Source organism: Rhinopithecus roxellana, chromosome 13 (assembly GCF_007565055.1).
Source record: "Rhinopithecus roxellana isolate Shanxi Qingling chromosome 13, ASM756505v1, whole genome shotgun sequence".
In the NCBI taxonomy this organism is placed as follows: Eukaryota; Metazoa; Chordata; class Mammalia; order Primates; family Cercopithecidae; genus Rhinopithecus; species Rhinopithecus roxellana.
The window spans coordinates 55,567,392-55,594,191 of NC_044561.1; the positions used below are offsets into that span (position 1 = coordinate 55,567,392).

The 26,800-nt window shown below is 38.7% G+C and overlaps 1 protein-coding gene across 1 annotated transcript in view; it reads right to left on the bottom strand.

The window, feature by feature from the left end:
• Positions 1-26,800, bottom strand: part of DSCAM (DS cell adhesion molecule) — a 350,956-nt gene that overhangs the window by 295,839 nt on the left and 28,317 nt on the right. The window contains 1 exon segment of the mRNA XM_030915322.1: positions 3,708-3,986. Coding sequence (XP_030771182.1) covers positions 3,708-3,986 — 279 coding nt within the window.

The window sequence follows — 26,800 nt, forward strand, 5'->3', positions numbered from 1 at the left end:
ACTCCTAGTAGGTGGCCTTTCTGAGATTTCAACTGAATTCCCCTATTCTGGCTAGTTAGAACTCCAGCATTCCCAAGCAGTGTGCAACTTCTACTAGCACCCTTTGCATGTGAAGAACAGTATTCAGCTGAAACTGCAAAGGAGCTCTGTACAGATTTCTAGAGATCTTTCTTTGAATAGCTCCCTAATCTCCAGTAGTTTGTCCTTCAATACCCAGTAATCATATCAGTATCTTTCAATTTCTCTCTCTGTTTTCTCCACCTGCCAAAATCACTGTGATCTATTTGGGCTCTGCACTCCCTGTCATGTGCAGAAAGTATCCCAAGCAGCTATCTGGGGTGAATTTGGAGCTCACTGCATGCACTTCCTTCTGTTCCTGAGAGAATTTGTCAATATCAGTCCAATTTATAGTTAGTTTGTAGTAGGAGGATAAATGTGTTACCTGTTACTCTGTGATGGTCCCATTAGATAATTTTTGTTTTTCTACTTCTTTGACCCAAAACATTCCTCCTCCCTAAAATGTTCAGTCATTTCTGTTGGTGCTACGTAGTGGAGCTTCACACCATGGTTATTATACTACTTTGAACATACTACTGCACCGGTACAAAGAATTCTGGTTGCATTCACTAACTCAAGGACTTTGACCCTGTAATAACCTCCTTTTTATCTTGCCACATATTTTTTTCCTCTTTACTGGCTTATTCTCATAAGCATATAAGCATGCTGTAAAGTATCCAGTCTTAAAAATAACTCCCGCCCTTGCCCCATGTCCATTTCCAACTTTGTCTCCATTTTACTGCCTCCTGTGATAGCAAAATTCCTAAAAATATAAAAAGAGTTGTGTTTTCTGAGTTCCTGCACATTGGCCGTCTTTCTTTTCTGAAGCTCCTCTAATCAGGCCCTCGTTGCAATGACACCAGGTCATAAACAATAGCCATCAAGGTCATAAACTATCCATCTTCCTAAACCAGTGACCAACTTTTGGTTTTCCTCTTTGTCTACTTTCAGCAGGATTCAATACTGTTTAATATCCTCTTTCTCAATTTAGTTCTGATTTTGCTTCCAGAGTGTCACAGTCCACTGGATTTTCTCCTCCTTTACAAGCTGCTCCTTTTCCCTCTTCATCTCTTCTGCTGATTCCTCTTCCTCTTATTCCAGGGCCTTAAATGTTGGAGTGCTCTAGTGACTGCTAGGACAGGCGCTTCTCCCATATCATTGACCATCGTTCCCCTCGTCAAAACCATTCTTCCTCATTTCTTCTCTGCTTCTGCTAAAGACACTTTCGTTCACCTTGTTATTAGGCAAAGCATGATTCCACTAAAAGTTCTTTTTTTATCTCATTTGCAACATTCACTCCACAAGCATGTTTGGTTGCTTTACCACCAAAATAGATTGTGAATTCCACTGCTTCTCATAACCTTAACATTACCATCTTCATCCAAGGCATTTTTATCTTGCCTGAATGTCTGAAATAGCCTGTTAACTACTCTTCTTGCTTTCTAGCCCAGTCCATTCTTCAGATACCTACTAGTGTGATAACTAAAAAGATAAATCAGGCCATGGTGCTGTGGTGGTTACAGTCAACAGTGCCAACTCTTTAATCTAGAAAAAAAAATCCACACTTCTAAAATGGCTGCATGTTCTAATGACTCAGGGGGCTGGGACTGAGACTTGGCTACATATTAGAATAAACTTGTGGATTTTACAAATTATTGATGCCTGGGTTCCACCTCCAAAGATGGTTCTTTAATTGGTGGGAGCTTCATCCTGGACATCAGGGCCTTTTTAGAGCTCCCTATGCAATCTGAATGTACAAGAAAGTTTCAGAATCACTAACTAGTGATTTTTGGGAAAAAAGAACAATTCCCCAGAGATCTGGAAGATGGATTTACCCCTAAAGATTATGATTTAATTGGTGTAGTTTGGGACCAAAAAATGCACATCAGTGTTTTCTTAAATCTCCCAGGAAATTCTACAGAACTGTCTAGATTGAGAACCACACACCACCTTGTCCCTGTCTGTTTCTCCAGTCACACTGACCTGTTTGTGAAGCACATTTTCTTCCTCTAGGCTGCATTATCTCACTGGTGATTTGATATTAATTTAACTAAAGCTTATTTAACATATTTGAAGAACAATTACATGGAGACATTAATCATGTCATGATCAGCTACATTATCCCAAATAGCTAGGCTCAGTTTCAGCTCATCTGACCTTTATCTTGGTTAAAAACTTCTGGTTGCCTTTTCTGCAAGGGCAAGTGGTACAAAAAGCATCCCTGCACATTTTTATCTGACATTTCAGATTCCTGACCTGGATCCTTCAGAGCAGATTACATAGAAAGTAGGCTGATGTACTATTTTGCCCTTCACAAACCCAAGAGTCAACTCTGCTTATAAGAAAACACTCGGGAAACAGATACTGCGTTGGCTCCCTTTTATTTATCTTTCAAATTTTGGGAAAAAATCGAGTATCCTAATTCTTCCACTCCAAAGAGCAAGGTGGAAATGAGAAAAATGTCATGAGGATGTTAAGTTTGTGTCTAATTGAAGATATATTTTCTAAATTATTCACTTGGGGCATTTTTTTTTTCTCTTGGAAATACAAAGTTAGTTTCTTCCTATGACTTCTACGTCTGTGTCACTTCCTTTTGCTGGCAAGTAGATAAAAAGTGCATTTCTCCCCAGTCGGAAAGGTAGAAGAGTTATCAAGGGGACAAGGATTAAGGACTGAGGAAGGACATGAGAATCTCCTGTTCAAGAAAGAGCTATCTCCACTCTCTGGGAAATTACAGAAATCCTCCCACTCCTAATAACTACTCTGAGACCACAATTTGGGGAATTTTAAAATGCAAATAATCATCGTCAATATAAATCTTTAACTTCATACAGTTACTTTTGCAATGTGGATGAATATTGTAATGGTAGATTAATGTACAGCACTCTTGGAGAATCTTAAAAATCACAGAATATCTCTGTTTGATACACATTAGAGAACACTAGCAGCTTATTTCATAGATGAAGAGTGTGAGCCTTAACGGGAATTTGGTGACTTGAATAGAAGTTAAAAATAAGACTAATGTTTACAGTTTAGATGTAATGAGATTACTGCCAATGTTTTCTGAACGTTAGCCTATGCTATTTTAATTCTTTTGAATAAATACGACCACACTCTGCTTAATTTTAAAATGTTGCAATGGCTTTCCAAAATAATGATATATTTAATGCTAAGTAGAATAGATGGGCAAAGAAAATCACATTTCTAAAACTCAAACAAACATTATGAAAAGCTATTTTATGGCTCTTTAGAAAAACTTTGAAATATAGCTTTGACACATATTTTTAAAAAGCCATTTATTGAAATAAGAAATATTATTAAAATATGATATGAATACAATAAAGCAAAAGCTCATCAATATTAGTCCTCAAAACTCATTGGGTTAGCATATGGAAGCCTTATTTCATAAATTAAACCTTATGGCTCCCACCTTCTTAGCTATTAATTATTTAAAACATATTTTAAGTAAATAAAGCCTTATCTTGGAGTTTAGGGGAATTCATGGCTGTGTTCCAGAGTTGTATTTTTTTAGTGAAATAAGACTGAATTTCAAAGTTCTAGTTATTTTCACAATATTTCAAGCCCCATCATCTTAAACCATTGTTAAATCAACTCTATGGATGCCACATGACTCACGTTCCTCTGCTTACCTCTCACAATCAACTGGCTTTGGTGCTCCACGGCGGCGGCCTCATTCCGGGCGATGCAGGTGTAATTCCCATTGTGCATCAGGGAGAGATTGGAAATCCTCAAGGAGCTTGTGAAGTCAATATTGTCAATGGTCACCCCAAGGCTCCCAGGGATTGGCCGGCCGTCCTTCTGCCAAGTGATGGTAATGGGTAAGTCCCCTGAGACCACGACACACGGGATGAAGACCCGCTGCCCAATGGAGAATCTTGGAAACTCAAAGGGTTGTATGAAAGGTGGAACTGCAAGAAAAAAGAAAGTAACAGAGGGAAGATAATAACCAACTGTGCTTATTCTACATTTCTTTTCCTTTAACCCTGTACACGGCACTGAAAGAGTAGTAGAGACAATCATAGATACAGCATAGAAATACAGGAAGTGTAGCCAATTTGAAATTATGCTTCCATTATTTGAATTTTCTCATCATTTTAAATAAAAAGCATCGTTCAATTTGTACTTCAGTAAGTTACTTAACCTAATTTTGTTCAACAAACGTTTTTTAAATTTAATAATTATTTTTGAATGAAAATATTTCAGACTATATTCTGTAGTGTAAATAGTGCTAAAGGGGGATTTAGGTTTGCTTTTCCTTCGAAGCCTTTTAAAATGATGTATACAAGAGGAGGTTTCTTTCCTGTTTGTGACTATGACGCTGCAATTACTGTTGCCCCTTCTAATTGTTTCCTGCCTTGTAAATAGGAATATTCTAAACCCACTGAAGAAGCAGAGATTCCAATTTTGGCTGGATGTGGTGGCTCACACCTGTAATCCCAGCACTTTGGGAGGCCGAGGCAGGAGGAACACTTGAGCCCAGGAGTTCGAGGCTGCAGTAAGCTATGAGGGTACCACTGCACTCCAGCCTGGGTGACTCCAGCCTGGGTGACTCCAGCCTGTCTCTAAAAAACTAAAAACTAAAAAATAAAAGTAAAATAAATATTCCAATTTTATTGTTAAAGTTCTTTTTTATGTCCAACAAATAACAACCATTCATTATAAATTCTTATTTCATATTAGAAAAACTACATCTTTACTTTGCGTCTCTTAGTTTTTCACACTTTATGTGTGAAACTTTTAATTATGAACTGGTCCATGGCAGGTTTTTTGAGTTGATATGTTGCTAAGGAGGTCAGGTTATAGCCTTCAGCCTGGGCTACCATGGACACTGCAGGCAAACTCACCCTGGAAAGCTCTTTCCTGATTCAGTTTTGCTGAGTGATGCCTATTTGTCCATCTTGCCTCAGGAACTTCCTCAGTGCCCTCCTAGATGAGGTCATAGGGTATTAGCATTCTGAAGTAGTTAAAATGGAGTCAGATGGACCACATTTGAACCCTACCTGTTACTTGTTAGTTACAGATCATAAGCAAAGTAACATGCTCTTTCATCAGCCTGAAAGATTAGTTATTTATTGCCTTACTTTACAAATGGGAAGAGTGATACCCAAAGATGTTACATTGCCCTTTTGGTCTCAGAACTAGTTAACTGTTATCGGAGGGCTTAAATCATGTCAGTATGGCTAATATCAGAGGCTGTAATGTAAGCCTTTTTTTGTGTTTGTGCATACATTCTTTGAAAGAAAAAGGTTTATTTGTATGCAGGGGCATGGAAATGACTAAGAGTACAAACTAAGATGATTCATCATGTGATAATCTAATATAAACCAATTATTAGACTAGGAGTTTTTCCTAATGAAGTTGTTAAAGGTGTCTGCAGTTTATTCAACAATTGTAAGTCCATTTCTACTATCAGCTTAAGGAAGAGGTAAGGGATCCGGCTGAGAAATTTTAATAGAAAACCATTCATTCACTTACTTGTTCATTCAATCAAGTCATGTTTATTGAGCACCTGGGATGTGTGTGGCAGCAGTGAATGTGCTGGGCATGTAGCAATGAGCATAACCCATCAGCCCCTGCCAGTGGAGCTTCCATACACAGCCATAGGCAGCAGACAGCAAGGAAATGCAGCCACGGCGCTTCTCTTATTTTGTATTATCACTATGACTGCTGTCTGCTTTCAAAAGCAGTCGGGAGCTAGAACTCAAAATTTCAAATACAGCCGGAGGTAGAAGAACTAGGTGGCTCAAGTTAGGTCTTACTAGGGGAATTCATTTTTTTAAATGGCCAGAGGTACCAACAAGCATACTCAACGTCAATCCTGCTGTGGATTCTCAATGTACAGTCAGAGCTTTGGGACTGAAAAGGGCTGATCTGATGCTAAGAGAAAAGGTCTCAGAATGAGGTTCTATCCAGTGCTGGAGGAGACAATCGGGTCAGATTAAGGTGTGAATGTTCTTAGTTGGAATGTGCTGGAGAAAATGTCATGTTGTACCAAAGGTGCTTGTATTTCTTTAAATCTTGCCCCCAAGTGGCATAAATGTTCACTACACATGTAAATATTATTAATGCTAAATTGCCATGCTTTATTAAAGAAAATAATGACATTTCCTCCCCTTTGAGTTCTTGGAGATAAAAACCTTCTTGTCAGCATATTCAGACAAACCTTGGCTTGGTGCTTGCCATCTGAATTACAGACAATTTTTCTAAGATAAGAAACTTTGGAGCCAGACTACTTTGGTTTAAGATCAGCTACGCTGCTTACTATAGTTACTGAACCCTCTCAGGGTCTCAGCTTCCTTATTTATGAAATAGAGTGCTGCCTTGAGTTCTGAATGAGTTAACACAGTAATTCACAAACTCGGTCATACATCTCAATCAGTTTCTTAGCATTTGTTCTATTTCACAAGCCTTTAAGATGAGGAAAAAACAGGTAAGTTGAAAAGTTATTGGTTTAATTTTCTCTATCAGTTACAACAGGGAGAAGGAATACATAAGGATTTACTTTCTCCAAATCAAGAAAGAAAGGTATGACATAGCATATTTTTTAATCTAGCTATTTAATAAGAAAACCAGGCATGGTGGCTCATGCCTGCAATCCCAGCACTTTGGGAGGCGCAGACAGGCAAATCACCTGAGGTTAGGAGTTCATGAGCAGCCTGGCCAACATGGCAAAACCTTGTCTGTACTAAAAATACAAAAAAATTAGCTGGGCATGGTGGTGCGTACCTGTAGCCCCAGCTGCTAGGGAGGCTGAGGCAGGAGAATTGCTTGAACCCAGGAGGCAGAGGTTGCAGTGAGCCGAGGTCATGTCACTGCACTCCAGCATGGGAGATACAGGGAAACCCCATCTCAAAAAATAAATAAATAAATAAATAAGGAAAACACGATACAGTGTAGGTTGTAAATAGTTGTAAAGTAGTAGAATGTCCCTTTAGAACATGAGAGTTATAGAATACAGGAAATGTATGTGCATACAATTTTTCAAGAACAGAAGTAACAGGTAGCTATAGAAGAATCAGCATTAAAACCAAAACCAAAACCAAAACCCTATGCTTTCTATAATTCCAAAATATTTGTAACTCATCAATTTATGGTATTTAAGGAATATTTTTATCATTACTTTAGTACAAAGCAACGGGGCTGAAAATCAGGAAGTACACTTCCACAGCACTGAAAAACCAGCGTCAGAAAGCTAATGCACTAAATCTCATACACATTACTCCGAGGATAATCCTTTGCTTTGAACATCTTATTTTAAATCATTACAACACTCTCAGTTATCTCATATCTTGGCCTAAATCAGATTCTGGGAGTTCAGGCACATTGAAGAGGGCTTAGTAAGAAGCCACAATTGGCAAGCAAAAGGAGGAGAGTGAGAAACTGAAAGTAAATTATAAAGAACAGACACAAAAATGCAACACACACTGTAGTTGGATGACATTTTGTTTGGAAGCACATTGCCCTTAGTAGTCAGCATTTTTGTAACTAATATAAAATTGTAATACTTAATTAGCATTCCAAATTATAAGTCATGGTTAACATATTAAATAAAAAAGATACATTTAAAATATTTTAAAACATATCTACAAAAAAAAAAAAATCCTTTCCAAAAAGGTTAAAATAAAAATCAAAGAAAAGTTTAGAGGTAAAAGTCCTTTTCCCAGAAGAATGTCAAAATTAGGTTTGCTATGTGTTGTTCTGCTTGCCACATTATGTAAGGACACATTAAGTCAATATGCACATTACATCATTGTTAACGTAAATTAAATCACAAGACCTATTTGTCAATCATGTCAATTTTTTCTTCACTGCTTAAGTTGCCTTGCTTGCATCAGCTGTGAGTTGCAAGTCTGCTGCATACAAATGCAAACAATTTTTAAAGCATCTGAAGTCTTATATTTTACATTCATAAGACATAAAATCGATGGCACAAAGTAACCCCAATGATTAGAAAACTTTTGTCATGATTTTGGGAAAGCTGTACCTCCTGTTTGAGACACACTGATTACCTGATTAACGATATTGCCTAAATAAGGTAAATTATCTGAATCTTGTTGATGGTAAAAGCTTGTATATCATAGGAGCAGAAATCCTGAATATGACATGCACTGCTTTTGACATACCCTTTTTACAAGAAGTATGTAAATATCTGATAAAGGTCATTTATCACCAGGCTTGTGTATTTCACTCTAACATAATGGCGGGGGTCCTTTCTCTAGGCAGCTCAGAGCCATTGAATACTGTCAACTGTCAATTTTGACTCTTATTCTATCTAAACCCTTAACAAGAATATAGATCAGACTAATATATTTCTGTGTCATGTCACTTAAAATTAATTGTATATTCTTTTTCATGGGGGAAAATATTTTGATTTCTCGTAGAGAAGAGGAGTATACTACATTGATAAAATCATGGGTGGGGCGCTCATCAATTTTGGGTGATAAGCAGTATTACCTTCATCCAGTTTCTTGAACTCTGTGATTCTATCTCTTCATGTGTAACAAGGTGATAATGAAACGCAGTTCATTACCAGCTTGCATTGAAATGGACAGAAAGTAGCTCTTCTGCACAGCCATAGGGCTATTTACTGTCCATTTCAGTGCAAGCTGTGACTCCAAAATGATGAGGCTGTGAGCAGGTGGGATTTTCTAGTCCAGGATATGCCTTCATGATCTCCTCACCCATAAGACTGGTTATTTGGTCAATTCCAATACTTTATATCATTCAGCTTTCCTAAATTTTAGATTACCCACCCAGTCTGATATAGTTTTCCACAATGTACACACAAGTAAACGGTTCCTCTACTCACTCTTGTTCAAAACTCTTGTACAAAATTTATCACATTTATGACTCAAGTGAGTATAGTGATTTATGGACACACCCATTTTCTTAAGTAGAGCAACCCAGGAGGGCAGGAGATGTATCAAGTTTATCGTTTTTATTTCCCACAACTAGTGGGATAAATAGTGCCTTGTTCTTCCTTTTATTTTTTTTTTCTTTTTTCTTTTTTTTTAAACGGAGTTTTCACTCTTCCTGCCCAGGCAGGAGTGCAGTGGCATGATCTCACCTCACTGCAATCTCTGCCTCCTGGGTTCAAGTGATTCTCCTGCCTCAGCCTCCCAAGTAGCTGGGATTACAGGTACATGCCACCATGCTCAGCTAATTTTTTTTGTATTTTTAGTAGAGACGGGGGTTTCACCATGTTGGCCAGGCTAGTCTCGAACTCCTGACCTCAGGTGATCCATCTGCCTCGGCCTTCCGAAGTGCTGGGATTACAGGTGTGAGCCACCAAGCCCGGCCGCCTTGTTCATTTTGATTGAATAATGATTTTAGAATAAAACTTTCAGAGGTGATGATGAACGTATGTTTACACTCTGAACTTTAGACAATCCTGAATTCATTAAGAATGACTTAGTAAAGAGGATTGGGCAGACACATCCAGGACTTCATAATGACAACATGGCAGGAACAAGAGAGAAGCTCCTCTTCATAGTCTCATTAGCCTAGGGGTCAAGGACTTCTTCTTCTTCTTCTTTTTCTTTTTTAATACTTTAAAAGTTCTAGGGTACATGTGTACAATGTGCAGGCTTCTAACTACTGCGTCAACTCTCCCCTCTGCTGGCAGGGCCAGTTGGGGAGCTTGAGTCAATATCTGGCCTTGTTTATTTAGGTATGGTCCTTGTGCCAACTCTGAATTGCTATGTGAGTTGGTTTCCCTGAGATGAGTGACTTCTGACCAGCAGCAGCCAGAGATGCACCTAGCTCACCATGACTTAGGCTGCTGGTCCTGTGACCTGCACCTGTTTTAGCAGGAAGGGCAGGAGGCCAAGATGCAGAGACATATGATGAGCATGTAATAAGATATTGCTGGAGCCGGAGGGTGCTAAAAGAAACCAGAGGCTGCATGGGTCACATCAACTTAGATTCCACTAGTTTCCCTTAGCCTCTCACTCCAAGCTCCCCGGGGGGTTCAATATGAGCTGATACTAACTGACATTGACATAGGCAAAAAAGGCAAGAGTGAGCCAGCAGAGAATTCTTTGGCCCTGACTTCTGGGTGGGAAGGACAGGGAAGGACAAGACATTGTCCTTGCAGTGTGGTGGAGATGACTTTTAGGATCTATCTTTAAGCTTTCCTTAAAGAACTGTGTCTTGGGCATATTTGTAACAGCCCAAATCATAAAATACTTTAAAAAATGTTTCAAGTATATATTTTTCTCTAGACATAGATTTGAAATACCGCATTTGAATTTCTGTGGATCAATGAAGTAGGAGTTTTGGGTGTATTTTGATACATTTACATCTTTTGAATTATTTAAGGAGTACTGAAATGAGAAGTATACTCATGTAGGGGAGGAGTTATAAGTAAAAACAGTAGACCAAAGTTTGCTCTGGCCACTTTCTCCATTCTAAGAAAACACGTTCCCCATGGACAGAAAAAAATAGCTGGACCCAATCATCCACGTCTTCCTTATTTTCAGAAAGTGCTGGGTCACTGAACCTGCTGTGACTTGGAGAAAACAAACAAGAAAGGCTAAATCATGTTCATGTGTGTGTATATGTCACATTTTCTTTATCCATTCATCTACCAGTAGCAACTTAGGATGTTTCCATGTCTTGGCTGTTGTGAATAGTGCTGCAGTGAACGTGGGAGCGCAAGTACCCCCTAAACATACTGATTTCATTTCCTTTGGATATATACCCACTAGCGGAATTACTGGATCATATGATTTTTTTTTAGGAAGCTTCCTATTGTTTCTCATCATGGCTATACCAATTTACATCCCCACCAACAGTGTACAGGGTTCCATTTTCTCCATACAGTCTTGCCAACACTGTTATCTTTTGAGTTTTTGACCACATAGCCATACTAACAACTAAATCATACAGGCCAAGTTTCACAATTCTCACTCAAGGTGGGCACCAAGAGATTAAAGGTGGTACCAATACCCCATGGAATATTTTGCAGCCATAGAAAGGAATGAGATCATGCCCTTTGCAGGGACATGGATGGAGCTGGAAGCCATTATCCTCCACAAACTAATGCAGGAAGAGGAAACTAAACACTGCATGTTCTCACTTATAAGTGGGAGCTGAACAATGAGAACACATGGACATAGGGAGAGAAGAACACGCAACGGGGCCTGCCTGTGAAAGCACGGGTAGGGGGAGGGAGAGTATCAGGAAAAATAGCTAATGCATGCTGGGCTTAATACCTAGGTGATGAATGAAATGAAATCACCTTAATACATAGGTGATGGGTTGACAGGTGCAGCATACCAGCATGGGACACATTTACCTATGCGACAAACTTGTACATCCTGCACATGTATCTTGGAACTGAGAATTAAATGAAATAAAATAGAAGAACATTATGTCTGCTATAGTTACTGCTGTGATGAAAATCTTTCCTCATATTATATTATAATTTTTAACAATGGATTGAATTATTCTATTTCCTGGTATTATTTCATAATGCATATTGTTTTTTCAATGTAGAATTATTCTTTATTTTACACAATAAAGATTCTAATATGGAAAATGCAGTATTAGTTTTGTTCAATTATTAGAACTACACAATATTTTTATAGTAAATGTGATTTGAAATTATTTCTAAGTTAATTAAATGGGCAAGTAATATATTCTCTAAAATAATCAATTTTGTTACTGTGTTAGTCCATTTTCACGCTGTGGATAAAGACATACCCAAGACTGCGCAATTTACAAAAGAAAGAGTTTAATTGGACTTACAGTTCCACATGGCTGGGGGAGCCTCACAATCATGGCGGGAAGCAAGGAGAAGCAAGTCCCATCTTACATGGATGGCACCAGGCAAAGAGAGAATGAGGAAGATGCAAAAGCAGAACCACCCGATAAAACGATCAGATCTCATAAGACTTACTCACTACCATGAGAACAGTATAGGGGAAACTGCCCCCATGATTCAATGATCTCCAACCAGGTCCCTCCCATAACACGTGGGAATTATGGGAGTAAAATTCAAGATGAGATTTGGGTGAAGACACAGCCAAACCCTATCAGCCACCATCTCTGTTCATTTATGTGTATTTACTTTAAACGTCTAAAACATAGACAAGTACCCTATAAGAGTTTATGAGAATTCACAGACCCCATGGCAAAAGTTAATGAGGGTGGATATCACATTCACTTGAAGAATCATACCACACATTACAAAATTGGATTATGAAATTGAAAACCGTAAATAAATAGTTCAACAATTCAGATGGAAAGGAATGTCTCTTCCTAAACATACACTAATGGAACAATTGTTCCTCAGTGTCCTGACCTGGTCTTGTTCTTCCTTCTCTCTCCCTGATGGTCTCAGCACCTCCTTGGCCCCAGCTGTCAGCTCAATGCCGTTGACTCCTAATCTAAATTTTCAAACACAAACTCCTTCTCAAGATTCATGCCTGCTTGTTCAGTAGTATGCCCATATCTTCATCTTGATGTCTCAGAAGCATCTCTAATCCCAAACCAAACATAGCAAGTTTCCCTTTAAGCTTCTTCAATTCTCTGTTCTTAGTAGTGATAGCAAAATCTTCTGGTTGCAAGAAGCTTCAAATAATAAAAGTATTCCTAGTTGTGCATTTCTTTTTGTGTCCAGCTGCTGAGAGTGGGTTGCTATGTATTGTCTACTCCAATTCTCAACATGTCTTGTATGTGGTTTCTCTTTTTCCAAACACAGTACTATCACCTTTTTAATTACAACTCTTTCAATTGTGTCCTAACTGGTCATTTTTTTTTTTTTTTAATCTTTCTACATTGTGATATATCTTACACACCCCAACCAGATTAATGTTTCTAAAACATTGCTGCGAGCATTTCCCTCTGCTCCGCCACCTTTAGGATCCAGTAGGATGTGCTAACTCTCCAAGGCCTGGTCCTCTCTGTGCAGATGCAGACTTTCGCTTACTGGGGGTATCCTTTGTGTCAGCCATATGGGCTCTTGCATGTGAGCAACTGCACCTGACCCACCTCTGTCCCCACGCCCTGTCCGAGCCCCATTCTCACTCCGATCATCTTATAATGGCACAACTACACTAAATTGTTCCCTGCGTTTGGAAACCGCTTCAGGCTCTTGACCCTTTTGAGATTCAACTCAGCCTTTCTGGGACATTCTTTTTTGGCTCCTTAAGACTTCTCAGCCTACCCTATGCCCAGAATTGGCTAAATGTCCACTTCCTCTCCTCCTAAAACACATACTGCATATTTCTCTGATGGTATTGTGTTGATGTCCACATTTCTCTTCTTTGTCTCCCTGCTGTTCTCCTGCGCCAGGTGTCATGGCTGCTGCTTCGAACCCTCTGCTGCCCCTCACCCAGGACATTTGCTGCTTCCCGCCGTGTGTTGCCATCATTTGTCTGTGGGGTCTCCCACAGACCCCAACACCTTGCTGGCAGTGACCATCCTATTATTACTTGATCTTATTAACAGCAGTTGCACAAGTATTACCCGAACAAATTTTTAAAAACCTCTTAGGACTCACAAAACTAAAGAGATTTTTTGAGTTGAAACTTGTTCTGACGACAAAGGTCCAGTTGAGCTATGAACTACACCACAATACACTATGACATACTGTAACATTTCTCATTTCTTTTCTTTTTTTTTTTTTGAGATGGAGTCTCGCTCTGTCACCCAGGCTGGAGTGCAGTGGCACGATCTCGACTCACTGCAAGCTCCGCCTCCCGGGTTCACGCCATTCTCCTGCCTCAGCCTCCCGAGTAGCTGGGACTACAGGCGTCCGCCACCTCGCCCGGCTAGTTTTTTTGTATTTTTTAGTAGAGACGGGGTTTCACCTTGTCTGCCAGGATGGTCTCGATCTCCTGACCTCGTGATCCGCCTGTCTCGGCCTCCCAAAGTGCTGGGATTACAGGCTTGAGCCACCGTGCCTGGCCTACATTTCTCATTTCTAATTGGAAATATTGGACTCATGTCATTATAGAAAGTGGGAGCAATATTTTTTTTTTTTTTTTTGAGACATAATTGGTTCAAGCAATTCTCCTGCCTCAGACTCCCGAGTAGCTGGGACTACAGGTGCCCGCCACCACACCTGGCTAAGTTTTGTATTTTTGGTAGAGACAGGGTTTCACCATGTTGGCCAGGCTGGTCTCAAATTCCTAACCTTAGTTGATCCACCCACCTCGGCCTCCTAAAGTGCTGGGATTACAGGCGTGAGCTACCGTGCCCGGCCAGTGGGAGCAATTTAATGAAAAAAAAAAGTGTTTGGGAAAAGGTGTTTAAGATGCACATCTATAGCCATTTGACATCTACGTAAGTGGGAGGAGTTGCACTGACCAGATTGCTTTCAAGAAAGGACATGTTACCACCAATTCAGGGGGTGATGTCATTTGGAAGTTATTGGCCACCTCAGAGATTGTCTCAGCTGCAGAGGCCTACTTCACCCAAGGACAGGCTCTTTTTGGAGTGTCCTCAATCCAGTGACTGATTGAGGAGCAATTCTGCCCAAACTCAGGGCAATCCTGAAGGACTGTTCTTGCTCCAGAGTTCACTGTCATTCACCTGCATCCCAGTTCACTCTTTCTTGGCCCGGTCCTTCTTCCTGTCCTTCCCTCCTTGGGTATTGGTCATAAGATACTCCCTGATAAACATCCTGCACACTAGCATCCATCTCAGAGTCGGCTTCTTGAAGAACCCAACCATAACAGTTTGTTTCATCTACAGCAAACATGCATGCACCATTAATAACAAAACCAGGTCTGTGTGTGACACTGCCTCCATATACTTCAATCATCCATTCACATTACTTTAACTCATCTGAGACTGTGACTAGAATAGAATTCGTGCTGAGTTTTCTTTCAATTATACCCCTCTATACATGATGAACAATATCTTGTTATTTTCCCTCAGAGCAAGCAAAAGATAGAAGAATAAAAAAGAAGCAAGGGAAAAAGTTAAAAAGATTAATTTTAAAATAGTTGCTCATGAACTTAAAAAAATAAGCTGTGTTTGTTTGGTTGCTTTTGCTCATTCAGCTGGCCCAAGTTCAGCTAGGGTTCTGAGCAAAAATTCAGTTGTTATCTCTGATATTTGGAATATATCGGGGATAAGAGTAGCTAATTTTTCTACAATGATTTTAAACAAAGTAGTTCTTCTACAGGATGCTTCTTTTAGACTGCTAGATTGTGAAAAGAGGTAAAGAGTCATAAATATAACAACATAAAGAGTAAGGGGGCTGGGTGCAGTGGCTCACGCCTATAATCCCAGCACTTTCGGAGGCTGAGGTGGGAGGATCGCCTGAGGTCAGGAGTTTGAGACCAGCCTGGCCAACACAACGAAACCCCATCTCTGCTAAAAATACAAAAATTAGCTGGGCATGGTGGCTCACCCCGAGGTGGGAGAATTGCTTGAACCCAGGAAGCAGAGGTTGCAGTAAGCTGAGATTATGCCATTACATTCCAGCCTGGGCAACAAGAGTGAAACTCTGTCTTAAAAAAAAAAAAAAAAAAAAAAAAAAAAAAAAAAAAAGAGAGAGAGAGAAGGAAATAAAAGGAAGGCAAATAACTTTTTTCCTAAAAGTTGTTCAAAATTATTAAGTAAGTCCAAGGGAGGAAAAAAAAACCAAAATGTTTTAGGAACAAGAAAAAAGACATCCCAAGGCATAAAGTAGCATTATAATAAAGAGAAACGCAAAAGACGCAAGTTGGATACAAAAAAAACTACTTGAAATTTGGGGGTGTAAAAGAGTAAAATATGCTCTGAGAAGCATGGCAGTGTCTCCTACCAAAGCACTTTCTAGAAAAATGGATGCCCTGCAATATTGTCAACCAGATACCTGAAGGGGAATGTGGTGGAAAGAACTGGATAATTTCTTGGGGTCATTTTAGTCTTCAATCATATGAAATGTCTCTTTAAACTTATTTTTACGGAGTGTATTGTAAAGTCTTAATCATATTATGTTGAGATAGTTTCTTTAAAGATTAAAATGACCAAGAACTTAAAAACTCATGACAACTTCTATAGTGAACAACTGGAGTCACCATGGTCCAAGGAGGATGATAGGTTATGTTTCCCCTGGTTGACAGCAGTAATAGCTTCATACAGGAGACTGTAATAAAACTGTGTTACTTTTCTGCATCTTTAATATGAAAAGAAAAACCATTTGAATCAACATGGCATCAAGGAAATGAAACATATCTCATGTTTTACTTATTTAGTTAGAGAAAAGTATCATCTAGATGAGGTACAATTATTTCATTTTTGTTTATACGGACTTTTGATGGAAGTAAAGCCATGTGACCCCAACCAGAGGTGATGACAACCAGCCTTAACAGAAGTAAACAAGATTCATAAAATCACTGGTATTCATTTTAAAACTTAGCTTATTTTTCCAATAGTTTCTTTATGAGGATTGTTAGTAATAGCAGATTATTTACTTGAGAAGTATTTTTCATGACTTTGGCTTACAAAAGGTCATTGCTCCTGAGAAGCTTGGTTATTAATAATAACTGACTTGAAGAGGCTGCATTTTTTTAGTAAAGTGCAGAAATATGTTACAGTGAGACAAGGGTATAAAAAGGTAGTTAATACATTTCACAGAACGAAGACTGCCTCTGACAATACCATCATGGTATCTTGGTAGATGGAGAGAAGAAGCAAACATGGGTCACTTAATAAATATTGGGATAACTGACTCAATATAGATAGAAAATAAAGTGGACCCCACCTTAATTATATCTGTGAACCTCAGTGGGGGTTGAGGGCCTAAATGCAAACAGTAAAAATATAGACACAGAACAAATACAGAAAAAAATAGGAATGCATCTTCATGAGCTCATAAACTTCTTAAACAAGGTCCAAATGAAGACAAGGGCAAAGTTAGGAGACAAGAACACACAATGGGTCTTTTCAGTAAATAGTGTTGGGAAAACTAGATACCCATAAGCAGAAAAATGGAATTAGGTCATTATCTCTAATTTATGGTGTCTCTAATGCCATATACACAATTAAACTCAAACTGGATTAAAGACTTAATGGAAGGGCCTAAACTATGACATTAGTAGGAGAAAATACAGGAAAAAGTCTCCCTAACATTGCTCTAGGCAATGACTTTTGGTTATTACCCCAAAAACATGGACAACAAATGCAAAAATAGAACAACGGGATCACATCAAACTAAAAAAACTTCTGCACGGCAAAGGAAATCAACCACCAGAGTGAATGAAGTGACAACCTATCTACAGAAGGAGACAACATATTTGCAAACCATACACCCGATAAAAGGTTACTATCCAAAATATAAGAAGGATTCAAACAATGCAACAGCAGGAAAGCAACCTGATTTGAAAATAGGCAAATTCAATGAAGCTATTAAAAAATGGGCAATGAACCTGAATAAACATTTCTCAAAAGAAGATGTACACACGGCTAACAAGTCTATAAAAAAATGCTCAACATCACTAGTTATCAGGGAAATGCAAACTAAAAAACCAAAATGAGGTATCATCTCACACAGGTTAGAATGGCTGTTATCAAAAACATGAAAGAAACAAGCATCGGTGAGCATCTGGAGAAAAGAGAAGCTTTGTACTGCATTGATAGAAAAGGAAGTTACTATACTCACTATAGAAAACACTATGGAGCTTCCTCAAAAAAATTAAAAATAGAACCACCATATTTTCTAGCAATGCCATTACTGGGTATATATGAAAAGGATATGAAATCAGTATGTTGAAGAGATATCTACACTTCCATGTTCATTGTGGCATTGTTTACAATAGCCAAGATATGGAATCAAGTGGCTAAGTGGTCACCAGCAGATGAATGGATTAAAAAATACGTGGTATACATATACAATGGTTACCAAAAACAGGGACGAGTTAAAATAAAACAACTGTAATCCCAGCACTTTGGGAGGCCAAGGCAGGCAGATCACGAGGTCAAGAGATTGAGACCATCCTGGTCAACATGGTGAAACCTCATCTCTACTAAAAATACAAAAATTAGCTACGGGTAGTGGTGCACGCCTGTAGTCCCAGCTACTCGGGAAGCTGAGGCAGGAGAATCGCTTGAACCCAGGAGGCAGAGGATGCAGTGAGCTGAGATTGCGCCACTGCACTCCAGCCTGATGACAGAGCAAGACTGTCTCAAAATAAATAAATAAATAATAAAAATAAAAAATAAAACAAAATAAGGACCTTCAGCCTTAAGACTACTCAACCTTAAGAAAGAGGGAACTGTAGCCCTTTGTGACAATACGGATGAACTGGAGAACATTACATTAAGTGAAATAAGCCAGGCACATAAAGGTGAATACCACATCATCTAACTCATATGTGCAATCTAACAAGGTTGGTCTTATAGAACGAAGAATGGTTGTGGTTCCCAAGGGCTGGAGTTACTGGCGAGATGTGTGTCAAAGGACACAAAATTTCAGGAGGAAAAGTCCAAGAGATCTATTGTACAACATGGTGACTATAGCTAATAATTTACTGTATTCTTGAAAAATGCTGACAGTGAATGTAAAGTGTTCTCACCACAAACATGATAACTGTGTGAGGCAACCTATATGTTAATTGATCAGATTTAGTCATTCCACAATGGATATATATTTCAAAACATTACACTATACACAGGAAATACATATCATCTTATTTAAAATGTAAATAAATACATATCATTTTATTTATAATGTAAAAAATCATATATATGCATTTAAAATCAATATATAATATATGCAATATATAAAATATATTTATGCATATAATAAACATCAAATATATATATTTATTGTATGAATATATTTTATATAATAAATTATATATATTTATTATAGGCATATATTTATATAAATATATATTATACATATATATAGCATTCTTTGATATTGAAACCAATCTTACACACTGTCTTTTTTTCCCTCTAATTAGGGTAAAGTAATTTGAGATATTGCTTATAAAACACTTAATAAAAGGCTGTATTTTAAAGAAAGGTACCTGCTTTGAGTTCTAGAATAGAGGAATTTTAAGTCATTGTACCTCCAGGACAAACCTGCCTGAAGGAAGCCATAGAAGCTGAGTCCTGCGCTCAGATATCGTACCTTTCTCTTCCGCAGACACTTGAGAGCTTAAATTCCCAGGGTAGCTGAGTAAATGCATGCATTTAAGCGCATTGAAGCATGAGCGCTTTCTTGCATCATTTAAAAAGGGAGGACAGTGAAAGTTCCCACTTCACTAGTTTTCTTTTCTCGCATTAGGGTATTAACTTAAAAAGAGAATTTAAATTCTCATTTTAAATAATAAATTAACATAAAAGGATTACATATTTACTACATTACCATTCTATTTTTCCCCAGGTCTATATTTCTCCTGTATTATTCATCACAGAAGCTCTGCAATTCCCAAGTTGTTGTTGAAAAATAAATATGAAAAAGTTGGGGATGACTGCAGTGTATGGCTACACACAAAAGACCCCAGCAAACTGGAACCTACGTTAACCACTGCTCCACTTTAATGAGGAACTAAAATACAAAAATAACCTCAAAATGCTGTCCTTTCCATCAACAATATTGTAAGTAACTCCAGTATCTAAAGAGATAGCAGGAGAAAGTGGAAGAAAGCGATAGATGAACAATGAAAGACCTTTCCTTGCTGACAGAGTTGGGTTTGGAATTCGGTGGAAGTTTTGGTGCCAAGGTTGGAACAGCTAATGAGCAAATGTCCGAAAGCGGGAGTGGGGGAACTGCCAAGCCTATTTCTGTGCACAAAGCTGTCCCTTGCCTAGGCCAGATGACATTTGTTGTCAGCCCTTGAAGAATGATGCCATTAGAAGACGGCATCCCCCGCCGCTCACCTCGAGTGGAAGGCGAGCGGAGAAACTCACAGCACTATTTTTAACACAGCATTCATTTCCCCTCTTGCACCAACAGCAATCCAGCAAGACGTTATGGTGACAGACGAGACGCAGCATAGGACAAAAAGCTGCATGGAAGCAGGATTTTAACATCAAAATGTGCAGAGCAGTGTTCCTGTTGGGCTATGGTACACAAAGTGCCACCAACACGAGAGCTGGAAACCCTGGCAGTGACATCTAATTCTCCCTTCGATTTGAAGGAGGACAGGGTAAAAAAAAAAAAATTGTGGTACATTAAAATGGGAAATTGCCACAAATATAGACACTGAATGAAACATGTAAAAGTGGATGTTTCTGGTTGTTCTCTGCATTCCTAGCATGGCCATTTCATCTCACTACTGGCAAACATTAACTTTTAAAAATCCTTATAAAATATAACTCTGAAAGCTTGGTGCTTCTTAGACATTTATTTACCTGTAATTTTAACTATCTTTCTCTATGAATTTTAGTCTGCTTTCCTGTCTATTTTTTTAAATCTCCATGGTCTGAAGCCAGAATGGTGATACACAGGCACTTTAGACCAATCCCGTCATCCAAAGGCTTTCGCCAAGGCACTCAGGTGCCACATCACTGCTCTCAGCCCCTCCATCTCCCAAGCAAAAGCTTCTGGAGTCATTTCTCATTCGGACCTGCCCCCTTTCACCAAATCCATTCTCTGCTTTTCCTCTCTCCAATTCAACAAATTCTATCTCTCTTAAATTAGTCCCTCAATATCTTTTGCCCTACATTTTAACATGTTATCTGTCTTGGCTTTTAAAATAGCTTTATTCCAGGGCCCTTTGTATTCATTTCTCCCCACTCCTACCCCGGTTTCCCACTGCAATATGAATTATTGTTCTGGGAGTCACCATGGGGTTGTGTTAGAATCAAAACATCTGCGTTTGAGTCTTGAATGTATTACTGGAAGACTGCGCAGCCTCATCCCTCTTCTATTCTTTCCCTGATTATGCTTTATCTACATTACAGAGTCACTGTATTAATTTAGGTGACACAGATGAAAGTGTTTTGTAAACTACAAAGTTTTATATAAATATAAATAGAAGGTGACATTTTTATCCCGCAGTCAATTAACTTTCCTGGCAGTGTTGATCCCCAGCAATTAGAACACTCAATTAAGCACCGTTCAAGTTCAATGTGGCACCTAAAATGGGAAAGACAAAGCTTGAAAATGTGTTAAATATAAATCTGCTTGTTAAATTGAAATGAAGTGAAAGAAGAGACTTGGACTTTTACTTCTGCCTATGTGTTTGAGGGCAGCAAACTTGCACTTCTGGATAGTTACATGTATTTCAGAACCGCTTAAGCTTCAACCACCATCAATAATAAGCATGTTATTTATATCAATCTTTGAAATTTAAAAAATTTATTGCAGGTATATGCCCTAAAATAAGCAAAGGGTTATGACTACTATCAAAAAAAGACATGATGAAAAAATAGTATTGTTTCCAAATATCATCTAAACACATATGCACATACTCTCCGCTATATCCAGTATTTAAAATGAACCTCCTGGAGGCAAGATAACAGTAATTTGGTTTCACTGTTGGCAGCAATATTGCTGGGATCAACTGGGTCACTTCTACTTCCCAAGGAAGCCAACTTTTAAGGCTTCAGGTTTGCTCTTCCAAAATTAGCTGGGTGAAATAGTCACTGTGTGGTCTCCCAGGAAAGGCAGTGGAGCTGCATTTACATGAAAAGACTAAGAAAGTCTCTTTCAATCCTAACCCACAGGGAGAGCCAAAATTCTAAGTCCTTTCCTAAAATTTAGCTGATTTCTTATTTTCCTCCCCTAATACTCGGTTGTGAATTTTTAAAAAGCCTTGATGAACTACAATCCTGACCATTGGAGTATAATTTAATTTACATATTAATATTTCTTTTAAAAACATTTTATTTGATTTATTATTATATTATATTATATTATATTATATTATATTATATTATATTATTATTATTATTATTATGAGACAGAATCTTGCTCTATCACCCAGTCTGGAGTAGAGTGGAGCTATCTTGGCTCACTGCAACTTCCACCTCCTGGGTTCAAGATATCCTCCCTCCTCAGCCACCCGAGTAGCTAGGATTACAGGTGCGTGCCACCATGCCTGGCTACTTTTTGTATTTTTACTAGAGACGGGGTTTTGCTATGGTGGCCAGGCTGATCTTGAACTCCTGGCCTCAAGTGATCCTCCTGCCTTGGTCTCCCAAAGTGCTGAGATTAAAACATTTTAAAACATAAATTTAAATGTTCAGAAGTCAATTTGTTTAAGACCCTTCTAAGTTCTGAGTAAAGGCTAAGATTGTGAATGGGGTATAATTGTTACTGTGCTTTGGAAGTAGTTCACCGCAGCCTCGCACTCCTGGCCTCAAGCCATTCTCCTGTCTCAGTCTCCGGAGTAGCTGGAACTACAGTTGCGTACCACATCACACCTAGGCCTCCCAAGTAGCTGGGATTACAGCAGTGTGCCTCTGTACTTGGCTGTTGAAGCAAAGGTAATTTGGGTTCTTGCACCTTGCAACCAATAGGGTCATAGTCAATACATGGATCTGTGCCAATCTGGGAAATCTAAAAAGAGATAAACTTACATTTCAAACAATCCTTTGTTTGAATTTTTGTCGGACTTTATCTTCAGATATTTGGTGAAAGGTTCTAATGTGAGCCTGACTGGGGGCTGGGGCAGCCTGTCCATACGAAGTTAAAACCTGCAGTGTGGTGCACGAAGTCCCATGAGGGTCCCACCCACGCTGTGGTGTTGAGCATCATCTCTTTACTGATGTCCCCAGATCTGCAGCCTGGATTCCTGAACTCTACTCTCCCATATCTAATTTCCTACTGAGAGCATCCACTTACTTGTTTAGTGTGTATTTCAATCTCAACACATCGATAACTAGACTCCTCATCATCTTCCTTAAACCGGTCCACTGCATCTTCTGCTCACTCAGTAGAAAGCAATGCCATTCTTCCTGATACTCCGTTCAGAAGCCTGACCTGATTCTTGATGTCTTTATTTTCCTCACACCTGTATCCAACCACTAGGAAAACCGATTGAATAGACCTTCGACATAGATCTAGAGTCTGTCTTCTACCCATCACCTCCTCTGCTCTCCCCTACCACCATCTCTCACTTGGATTCACTTTCCAACAGGTCATTCTACTTGCTCCCTTTCCCTGCATAGATGATTCTCAGCACAGGAATCAGATGCATCCTTATTCTTCTTTTTTAGAGATGGGGTCTCACCATGTTGCCCAGGTTGGAGTGCAGTGGCTATTCACAGGTGCAAATACAGTGCACCACAACCTCAAACTACTGGACTCGAAGTATTCTCCTGTCTCAGCCTCTGGAGTAGCTGGGACTACAGGCTCGTCCTACCATACCTGGCTAAAAGCATCCTTTTAAAACCTTAGTCTGGCCATGTGACTTTTCTGTTTAAAGTCATACAGTAAAGCCCCCATCTCACTCAGCAGAAAACCCCATGTCCTGAAAACCGAAGTCCTGATCTAGTAAGTCCCCCATGAAAAGGTTCTGCTCCTTCTGACTCAGGACCTCTTAGTGTTTTCTTATTCACTTGGCTCCCGCCACACCAGCCTTTCTGTTATTCCTCAAGCTTGCCAGGCAAACTCTGAACATCGTGGTTCTATCTCTTCCCTTTACCTATGAACTGTCTCAAACCCCTCCACATCTTTGCTCAAAGTCTCACTTTTTCAAGGCAGCTTTTCCTGACTATTCTGATAAATTTTGCAAGCCTCAAATCCCAACAACTGCCATTTCTTTCCAGGCAATAAAATACCACATAAAATAATATTTTCCTTCCTTTGTTTGCAAGTACTTGCAAAGGAGCTGACAAGTTTTATACTATATGATATGTGTTTAGAAGAAAAGAAGCTGCTGAAGACAAAATTATTCAATAGAATTATTTCCTAAAATCATAAATATATTGTTTATAATAGACAATAAATTATTCTTTTGGCCATAAGCTAGTTTGAATTGGTTTCTGTCACTTCAAAAGGATCAAGATGAATACATTGATTTATAATGATCTGGCAAATTTAAGGAGCAAAAGTTAATGATTCAAAGAGCTTTTGTTTACATTTATGTCTCTTAAAAATTACATTAAAATATTATACCTATTTATTCAATGGACATACTTCTGGAAATTTTTCTTGAAAAAAAAAGTCTTAAAATCAGACAAAGGGCAATGCATAAAGAAGTTCATTTGATACCTTATTTGTAATGGTCAAACATTAGAAATAAACTCAAATTTTAGCACTGTATTAGATGTTTTCAAAATGGAGCTCACAGACCTGTAGGGATCCCTGAGACCATTTTAGGTGATTTCTAAGAAGAAAATCATTTTCATGACAATGCTGAGGTGCTGTTTGCCTTTCTCATGGTGTTGATATTTGCACCGTTGGAGAAAAAGCCATGGTGGGTGGGACTGCTGAGCCTTACCATGAATCCCAGCAGTGACACTAACAGGATGACTATTCATTATACTGTTTACCAACGCATAGTCTGAGTTGGTTTTTAAAAATGCCAGATTCGTTTACAGACACTTAATGAAACAAGAAAAATAACAGCTTTATTACATTTTTACCCTAAAGCTCATGTTATTTTTAATGCTGTATGTCCTATGTAATAAAATGGGAAGAAGGCACAGTGTTTCCTCTGCCTCCTGAGCAGCATGGGGCTGTCTTCTTCATGTCAGAGTATGTCTGACGTGAATGTCATACTTCATGCCAGAGTATGTCTGTGCTTAAGTTGCAAATTCGAGCAGCTGCTTTTTTTCTTTTTCATGGGATTCCATTTCTTTCTTAAAAGAATGGCTACCTAAAAACAATGGTTATGCAGTCTTTTCTATTTGTCAAACAATTTCTTACAGAGAAATGAGCCCATCACTCCTACGATTACAATTGATGGTGTTTATTATAAATAATAAAATTGAATCTTTCAAGAAAGAATAGAATTTTAGAAAACTTGTGTCCATCAGCATGAACTTGACAGTTTGTAGGTGTTCTCAAAAAAGTAAAACCTGAAGACTTTCTGATGAGATCATGGTAATGTTAGTAGTTGTGATATTTTGATATTGTATAACAAATTGTATCAACATTTGGAAGATCTGCATAACACGGTGAACCAATTACTTCCAAAGGATCAACTTTTTATGTTACAAAATCATGTGTGGGTAAAACCTTCCTTTCAAGGGTATGATAGAGCAGTGAATTTTAAGATAGCAGAGTACAGGCCGGGCACGGTGGCTCACGCCTGTAATCCCAGCACTTTGGGAGGCCGAGACGGGCAGATCACGAGGTCAGGAGATTGAGACCATCCTGGCTAACAGGGTGAAACCCCGTCTCTACTAAAAATACAAAAAAGCCGGATGTGGTGGCGGGCGCCTGTAGCAGGAGAATGGTGTGAACCCAGAAGGCGGAGCTTGCAATGAGCCGAGATCGCGCCACTGCACTCCAGCCTGGGTGACACAGCGAGACTCCGTCTCAAAAAAAAAAACATGAAAAAAGATGGCAGAGTACAGAAAATGTGTTGATATGGCATCTGACTACTGTAATGAACCATTAAGATACTGCCATGTTTTAATTCTCTGCATAGTATGGAGTACCATTAGGTGCTTTCTAGTTTATTCACTTGTTTTATTTGTTTATTGTTTCTCTCTCCTGACTGAGAAGAGAGTCAATGAGGGGAAGGACTTTGCAGACCTTTTTCATTATTGCAATTCCTCCATGTCTAGAGTAGTGCCTGGCATGAAGCAGATGTTCTGTAAATGAGGATTAAAGAATAAACACAACCACAAAATGAACGTTTATGCAGCTATTACCAGCCTGGTTTACCAAGAATATCTAGTGATTTGAGGAAATTCTCAAGGTACATGGTTATTAAAAACCAATTTATAATTATGTGCAGGCATATCTAATATACAATACACAATACATATTCTACAATATATAATGTATGCAATATATATATGCCCCATAATAATAATACACATATATTATTATTTTCGTGTGTGTGTATGTGTGTGTGTGTTTGTAGGTGTTCTCAAAAAAGTAAAACTCACAGGGTGGGTGGGAAAAGAAGGTTGGGGAAGACCACAGGAAACCTATGCAACTTTGTAACAAGGGCAACTAAAAGCCAATTATTGGTACTTGGGGAGATACATTGGACAGCTCAGGAAGGCAGCTCAGGAAGGCAGCTCAGGAAGGCAGCTCAGTGTGGATAGAAGCAACACCTACAGGTTTTGGAAATAGTTTTATAACATATTGGTTCTATTCCTAGGGCCTACCTCAGGTAGATTTTTTACATAATTGAAACAATTTTATTTCATATTCAGCTCAGGAAACTGACTTGGAGAATAGAAGAAATGAGTCTTTCTAAGGTTCTGCCACTACAAAGCTGTGTATCCTTGGATGAGTCTGATTACCTTATTGATTTGTCTGGTAAGGAAACTGTAGTTGAAATGCAGGATCTCTAAAGATCATCCTGACGGGTAGATTCCACAACAGTCCATGACATGATGCAAATAATAATTTAATGAGAAAAACGCTCTGTGGAATCCTTTAAACATATAATTTCTACGTTGTTGCTTTGACCTGCTCATCTACAGAAGATAAGACATTTGTTTGAAATCCTCATCCAATACAGAAAATCCCTTCCAGTTACATTCTGAGACCTTGCTTTTAGCAGGTTTGAGGAAAAGAAAGTTATCTATTTAAAAATTATCTGTAAGACGACTAGATAACCAAGCCAATGATGTGCTCCTTTTTTTTTTCTGTTGTAATGTTAACAACACATGCCCTCTGGAAAACCAAGCCAAAATT